General features: G+C 35.8%; 1 protein-coding gene across 2 annotated transcripts; it reads left to right on the top strand.

The window, feature by feature from the left end:
• Positions 1-2,866: 2,866 nt before the first annotated feature.
• RB195_003414 (uncharacterized protein) lies at positions 2,867-8,037 on the top strand (the record flags this gene model as incomplete). Of its 2 annotated transcripts, none has more annotated exons than XM_064201055.1 (2): positions 2,867-3,057; positions 7,929-8,037. In XM_064201055.1, 2 exons carry the CDS (start codon positions 2,867-2,869, stop codon positions 8,035-8,037), a joined length of 300 nt encoding a protein of 99 aa, XP_064056936.1. The 2 variants fall into 2 exon arrangements, with proteins under 2 accessions (XP_064056936.1, XP_064056937.1); XM_064201056.1 differs by having other exon boundaries at positions 2,933-3,057.
• Positions 8,038-8,286: the final 249 nt, after the last annotated feature.

Raw genomic sequence — 8,286 nt, 5'->3', positions numbered from 1 at the left:
TTTGCAACTTTCAGAACAATTGTTCATACCACTTTGTGCTTTGAATTCTCGGAACAATTGTTCTCATACGGATTATAGAATATTTTTTTCAAAAAATAGTACTCTACAAATGAGTTTTTCTGTGTAGAAAAATTTCAAGGTGACTTTGTGTTTAGGAGGCCTAGAAAAGTATTGAATTATTTGCAGAATGAAAAAAAGAGAGAAGGCATCCAAAAAGTACACGAATTGTTAACAAATCAATAAAAACAGTTCAAAAGGGGGTAGGACTTGGCAGAAAAACAAAAGAAAAAGCTTCACTAAAGAAGGAATACCAGGCAAAAAGCACCAAGATCAGCAAATGACAAAGAAAAGTGTTTATAAGACTTAATAAGTGATTAGTAGTCTTCATTAATCCATAATCATTGAAATTAAGCTTCTCAATAGGATTCCTATTTTAGTATTGACTTACGGACACTTTTTCCGGATTAATCCTTCTTTATCTTCGTTGCGGTCAACTAACCAGGAAGAAAATCGCTATCGCTTGTTTACTAGGTTTGTTGAGCTCGTGACGGTCTCACATTGGCCCTCCTGACCATTTTCAGTTGAAACATTTTCCAGTTCAAAAACACAATACACCACGTGCACGTGGAAATCATATCACCCATAAATCACAAACATGACAAATTTTCAGGATTTTTTCCTCATTCTTCATATTCTGATAAAATTATTTGTACATGAAATTGACCTACGTGAACAGTGGCTTGAAAAAAAAACTTTCCGTTCCAGAAAATCAAAAATCAGGTCAACCACGCCGGCAATGTGGACGAGTTTACTTAATTTCTGATGGTACATGTAAAGATCCGGTGTTATGCATTGAACACGTCACACACTCGGAACTGATTCTTATCCAATCGTTTTCTTTTTTTTTAAATTTTTCATGATGTATTTACTGTATTTGTTTTGTATTTTCCTTCCCATATCCTTTCTGGAATAATAAATAAATAAATACAGACTATGGGTATTTGTGCGCTGAGGGGATCAAAGTTGCATTTTTCCATGAAATTAATTAGAACATGAATCATAAGGAGGGAACAACGGAAATAAAATCACTTGACATTTCCACGAGTTTTTTTTTATTAAGCCCAGCAAGAATGGATGAGTACTCTATCGAATCCCTTGGGACCCTACGTTTAGGAATGGTAGAGGATCGATATTGTCAGTTTCATAGTGCGTGGACGAGTTCGTCGTATTCCCTTTCATCTCTTCTTCATCTCAAAAAACATACGAAGACCGAAAATATGATGTTCAAAAGAAAATCGTCAGGTGAAAATACTGTAAACACACTACGTAATGCATACAATCCGCCGTTATAGTATCAGTCATTAGAACCCAAGGGAACAAAAATTAGTTTTTTTTTTTCATTTTTCCGGCAAACACGAAAGTTCATTCATTTGGATGTAAAAAAAACAAAAAAAGAAAATTTTGATTTGTTAGATTTGTGATTCCAAGTTCTTTGACCCTAACTCCAGCACTCTATCATTTCTAGTCAATATCGTTCGGATTAAAGGTTTTTGAAAAAAAAAAACTTCTCTGCCATGGATTTATTCAAAGAAATCCTTCTGGAATTTATCCATGTGTGGAATGTGCAAGAGAAAACAAAAGAATAAATAAAAAGGAGGAGAACCTCTGGAAGAAAAAGTCTACTGAAGAGAATTAAGATAAGAAGAGAAGGAAACGTATAATAATACAAATTTAATTTTTTTTACACATAACATTACTACATTTGTTATATTAGTTCCCACGCAACTTATTTTTTTCTACTACTTCACAGGACCGCTGATGCTCTATGGAAAACTATGCATATTTCAGTAGTCACGTGGTCGACCGAAGGGTGTGGTCGTCAGCAATCGGATGAAAGTGCAAAATCTCGTCAGCTCTAACTAAAGTACACAAAAAGAAACTCATACTTTCCAAAGCTCACGTATTTTTAGTATTTGACTCGAGAAAATTCGTTTTTGTGCAAAATTCCGTCACCGTCAATACGTCACTACGTTAAGCACCAAAATCAGCAAATGACAAAGAAAAACAGCAATGATGAAATTGAATTGATAGACTCATGAAAAATTGTAAAATGACGTAATAGATGGGAAATTTCGTGAAATTGAAACAACGTCAGTATTAGTCATTCATTTTCAAGGATTGTGGCAAGAAAACTAAGAATAATCGAATCACTTGCGCGATCAAAGATCTGCTGCACTACGGTAATGCCCATCCATTACGATAGCAGTTCAAAAAAAAAAAATAAAAACAGATAGTTGCGTAGAAAGCAAAAAATTTGGATTCAGCATTATAGAAAAGTCATTTCGCGTAATTATTCGTTTTCAAGTGAGAAAAAATATGCTTCAAAAGTTACGAAGACAGAGCAGAGATTTTTCCAAGTTTTTTTTTTGCAGGATGTCAGCAAACTTTTTGGAATGATTTTTCATCTAAAAAACTGCAAACGGTATCGTACAAACCGACTAATTATTGCAAAAAAAGCAGATGAAGTAAAAACTGAATCTGAAAATCCAGTAAGAAAAACGAATCATAGAGTTTTTTCCCTAGTTTTTTTTTCTTTTTTTTTTTTGTAAGTGAGATGTCTTCTTCAGTTTCATGGATACGAGAGATAAATAGATCCCGGAAATTGTCCCAAAATCTTCCACTGTCTTCGAAATTTCCACTAGCGCGAAACAAGGAATCATTTCGTCATTTCATTCTCTCACGCCGTCACATTTTCCACGGAAGGCAACCCCGGCGATGTGAGGGCGTGGCCTGCGATTGTATCTCCTATAAAAGGCGTAGTGAGTTGAAAGCTGTACGAAAATCGTTGACACATACAATACTCGCTATGCTCCACCACTACTTGTTTTTGATACTGTTATTAACGATTCCTGCTCGATCGAACATCATTCAAATGATGAAGGAAGACGATTGTCCATTGCTGAAAAATGGCCCCATTCTGGAGGTTGCGGAGAAAATTTGCGAATTTTGTCATGAAATTTCTAGCCACGAGAAACCAAACATGAGAGCTGAATGCAGGTTAGTTTTGTTTTATCGAATTTTCTTACAATTTTCTTTATTAGCACAAGATTTTCGCTGAAAAGAAACGCATAAAGAAAAAATCCTTCAAAAACGTCCAATGGAAGATTTTTGATCAGCGATGGCTACTGATGATTTAATCACTATGACATTAATCATTAGAAGGCATTAGAAGGAAAAAGAAGTTGGCAAAAGAAAGGATCCTCCATGCCGTCATCTCCTCCCGAAATAATAATTAATGACAGGTGACCGCAGCAAATTCTCTCAAAAACCGCCTACACTAAATCTTGTTCCTGCAAATATCCTGCAAAAAACGCTCATCTATGCATTTTTAAATTTCATGAATGTACCATAAATCAATTCAAATACAATTTTTCACAGTTCACATTATTATGTTAAAAGTGAATTAGTTGATAGAAATTTAATGCATTTTAAAGCAATCACGCCAAATTACTGAGAATTTCTATAGTTTGTTTTTTTAATTCCTCGTAGGTCTTTTTTTTTAATGAGAGGGGAGGGGCGCGCTAAGAGTGCATCCATATTGAAATGCTGAGAAAAGATTAAACGCTTTCGTTTGCACTCACATTATCTTCGGTTTTTCAACAATGAAATGACGTGGAATCGTTCTCAAATATCAAATAAAAACGGGGTTTCACAGACAGATTCGACTCTTTTGGATATATTGCAGCATTTGAAGCGATCCAGTGCCAAAAAGAGATTAGAAATATGACAAATCATTGCTCCAAAAATAAAGAATATTCAGAATGATAGAAAGATTGCTAGAAAATAGAATTCAGAATGGTTTTACGTATCTATGTGAGCTAGAATAGTTGTCAAAAAAAAATTTCGTGGAAAAAATTTGTTTGGTTAGTGATCCAGAACTGCGTAGAACCATAGTTCCACGTAGAAATTAAACCGAACAGTTACTTGGACAAAAAAAAGACCCAATCCCACTTTACTCAGTGAAATTGATAGATCTTTTTGAGACTCTAGACCTATTGGCTAGCCCATTCCAACCATTTTTATGGTTAAATAAATTATAATCGTTATTAAATCCAGAATTTAGAACTTCTTCAATCTCTTAATTGTAAGTAACAAGGATAAATCAAGCGCACTCCTAAAATCCTAGTTTCATCCGTTGAAAAACTAGAAAACGAAGGATATCTGTAACCCTAGGAACTCAACTTTGCAACCCTTAACTTATTAAATTATTCACTTATTCGTACACATTCGAATTTGGTTCGAGTACGTACGTATTCGAATATTCGAGTTTTGCTGGCTATTCGCGTTCAAACTATTTTCTATAATTTTTACCGGAACCTATTGGCTAGCCCATTCCAACCACTTTCTATGGTTAAATAAATTATAATCGTTACTAAATCCAGAATTTACCGGGAAGATTCGATATTCGAGTGTTCGAATGTGACGTTTGGTTGTCTGTGCGAGTATGGTGCGGTCGGTCAGAGGTTCGGCTGCGATCGCACTGCCAACAGTTCGAAACCACCGCAAGGCCAAAAGATCATGCCATCTTTAACGCCATGTCCATAAATTGGTACCAGGCTTCCGTGAGAGGATAAAAACACTGATACGACTCTCAAATCGACGTCAGTTCCCGCAAGTCATTAGGCTGCGCACGTATTCGTAAAACCCGAACAATTGTGAATTTAGCTTCACCGCGTCGACGCATCCCAAAGGGATTGATCAGCGCTGTGTAATTTGTTCTATTTTTAACTTCTACACATAATTAAATTCCACAAACCAGTTGTCTGATTTAAAAGCTTTGTAGTGGAACTCCCGTTGTCCTTTGTTTGATTTACAATCACATGCTGCACTTCCCCCGCCATGATAAATTATTTGTTGATAGGAGAATGACTGACAATCGCTTGATAATCAAAAACGAAAGAACCGTCGGAAGCAACGGCATGCGTGGCAATTTTTAGAAAAAAAAAAGATTGTTTTCACTTTAGAAAAGTGCATGCCAAAAAAAAGCACCCCCTATACCACTAAAGTCCATAAAAACATGTCAGACACATTTAAGGAATTCCACCTGAAACAACTGTAATTGCTATAGAATACGATTAATTTAACCTTATGCGCTTACCCATCGTAGAAAAATGTTCCAAATATATGGATAAGATATAATTGCAAAGAATTACGAATGTATTCGCTTAATTAACGCGCAAAATCTGCACATAAAACTAAATAAAACAAAATTTTTAGGCAAAATAATAAACATTGTTTTACGTAGAATTTTGAGGACGTCATAACCAGTCGTGATTTCGTCGACAAATTTTCGTGGATTTCAATGAAATTCGACAACTTCAATTTCTTGTTGATCGACATTGGTATCGATGCAAACATCAATCAACATATGATCATCAGTAATTGACTCGACTGAAGATTGTAGTTTCCAACCTTTTTTTTCTTTTCTTCGACAAATGAGAGTTCGTCACAGTTCGGTTAGGAAGATCATGAGATCATTTTAAGGAAGAAACCCCAACTCAATCATTCTGCACGATATTTAAAAGTATTTAAGGCTTTAGTTTTTTTTTTGGAAATATTGTATTGAGACTTCTTCGTAAAGAAATTGCAATTTTTTTCGGAAGATTGGTGGTCGTGAAAAAAAATCTCTCGGATAACCGACTACTTCAAATCTGCTGCATAGGAAATCCGGGGAATCGGGGTCATTCATAGGAAAACTTAAGGGGGAAGGACGAAAATGTAGAAAGGTTAGTCAATAGCTGATCAGTAGATAGGTGAAAGGAAAGGGGCGGAACGTTGATCAGACATTTTCCTGAATCCTGAACGACCTTGCCTCAATCATCAACAAACTTAAGCTTTACTACCGCTAGCTGTTAACACCTCAGACCCTATTTTTCTCGCTACAGGGGCTAAAATTTCTAGTAAAATGGAAAATGTCCAGCAAACGTCTCCTCTCGCTGTCCCCTTTGAAGAACTTCATTTTGAAAAAAAAACGTATGGTAGGGCGTGATCTTTGAGCTGTTTTCCAGATGTCTTCCGATTGATCCACTACACTTCTGTGGAAGTTCCTTCATCTCTTGTTCCGCTTCGAAAAATGTTTCTAGATTCACGTATCTTGTCGAATAAGAAGACGACTAGAAATTCGAATATTTGAATATCGAATGTTCGAAAATTTTGAAGCTTTTCGGACAGATAGATGGCATTCGACATCGGGAGTTTTTCGAGAATTTTCCAGATTACGATATTCGAGTGTGGGAACTTTTGAGTATAACACTATTCATGTAGATCTCTCTTGTAGATAAAATACATTAAATTATTGATATTCTTATATTTCTTCTGTTTCTTTCGTGATCTATAGTTTTATGTTTGAGTACTTGACCAGCCAATTTTTTTTTTTGAATTACTCGATTAGTGACATTCTGTTCCCGCAATTGTACAAGGCACACCATAGAGATGCAAACTGTGCAGTTTCGAAAAATTTTCATGTGAAAAAATTTCACGTGGTGCCTTTGCGTTGCACGTTAACCGGTTGCTCTCATCACACTTTTTTACTTAGCAAAACTATGATAAAGAAATCCAGTCAGCTGACATGTTCTCACGTGTTTCGCAATTTTCAGAGATTGTCATTTTTCGTTTCAACGCGATTTATCAAAAGATGAACCGGTTCTTCACTGAGTCTTCGACGACGCGTAAAAACATGTTCACCGTCACGTGCTTCCGTGTTCATCCATGTACTCCCAGAGAGTTCAAGTATTAACATGTTCATCCTCGTTCGAAATCTTGACAACGGAGCACATTTTGCGTTGCTCCAACGCAACAGTCGGAGATCCTGTTTGAATTAAAAAAAAGAAAAAGTGAAAAATTTTGATGGGACGCAAATATAGAGTTGCACAGGGTAAAAACATTCTATGCACTCTATCAGATGGACTTCCACTACTCTGTGCATCTCTCCAAATATTTTTCTGCAAAAAAGAATTAATTCTTCGAATAACTTTCGAATGAATCATGTATTTTCCGTGCAACAAATAAAACATCCAACAAGGAAACATTCGGAAGTGCCCGTGCTGCGTAGAAGAGAGAGAGCATAAACCATAAAACATCGAAAATGAACATATTATTTTCGTTTACGATCGGATGATACTAGCAATTTTTTCAGCGAATTGAAAATTGCTAGGAAACAACATTATCTTTTAATTTCAGAGCAGCACCAAGAAAAAAAAAACCAGCTAGCTTATTTTGTTTACATAGGTATATGCATTAATATTGAGTTGTTTTTTTTTCGAAGTATTTAAGAAGAGGGAAAAATCAAGCTGATAACGGTACAATAGCAGGTCTTCGTTGCTGCAAGAGAACGTTATCAACGGTCACGTATGAGCGGTAGTGTTTAGCGACAACTTTCAAGTGGTTTAAAAGGAAACAAGTCAATGAGAATCGCTTGAAAAAGAAACAAAAAGTGACAATTGAGTGAGTGTCATCAAATTTTACAAAGTGAGATGATTTTTCAAGGATAAACACTTCTCCACAAAGAAAAACATCAAAGAACGAAAGCCAAAGGAAGAGGAAGCATATCATTGTTTCCTCAATTTATGAAAATATCAAATTTTTTGCTGTTATAGAAAAAAAAAGAATTATGTAAACAAACTGGAAGATAACAGGAAAAAAAGAACACACACAAACACACGTAAAAACACATAGAGTTAAGAAAAGAAAATAAAACAAACACTGAACAGGAGTAAAAAGTCCACTTCATGATCTATGACCGCTGCAAATATAGCAGTACCAAGAACTCGGAAACATTTCCCTTCCCTCCCCACCCCCAAAGAAAAAACCCTAAAAAATTGTTTGACTACCTATCGAAATCGAATCCTCTCAAATCTTCATATTTTCAGAGCAGAGTGTTTCTCCACTGACGTTTTTCGATCATGTGTGAACATCTTTTCCACACCACCTCGACGACATTCCCGATCCAAACATCGAACGCGTCATCTATGGAGTTAGGGACACGAATTTGCTACGATTCAGCTGATATCCTCATTTGACGTCAGCTGACCTATAGTAAAAATTGTATATAGCATCAATATCCCTTTTTAGATAGATGAGCTTCTATACTGATACGGGTAAACTGTCCAATTCGCATAATATGCTCTCATAGTGTTGATTGTTTGTGGATATTTCGCCTATATTCGTTGACGATGGTGTATTATGTCGGATAATTTGTTTGTTTTCGGTTTCGGAAGATCTCGATGT

This window comes from Necator americanus, chromosome IV, assembly GCF_031761385.1.
Source record: "Necator americanus strain Aroian chromosome IV, whole genome shotgun sequence".
Classification (NCBI taxonomy): domain Eukaryota; kingdom Metazoa; phylum Nematoda; class Chromadorea; order Rhabditida; family Ancylostomatidae; genus Necator; species Necator americanus.
Note: the sequence above shows the minus strand (reverse complement) of the source record. Positions and strands in the feature narration are given on the sequence as shown.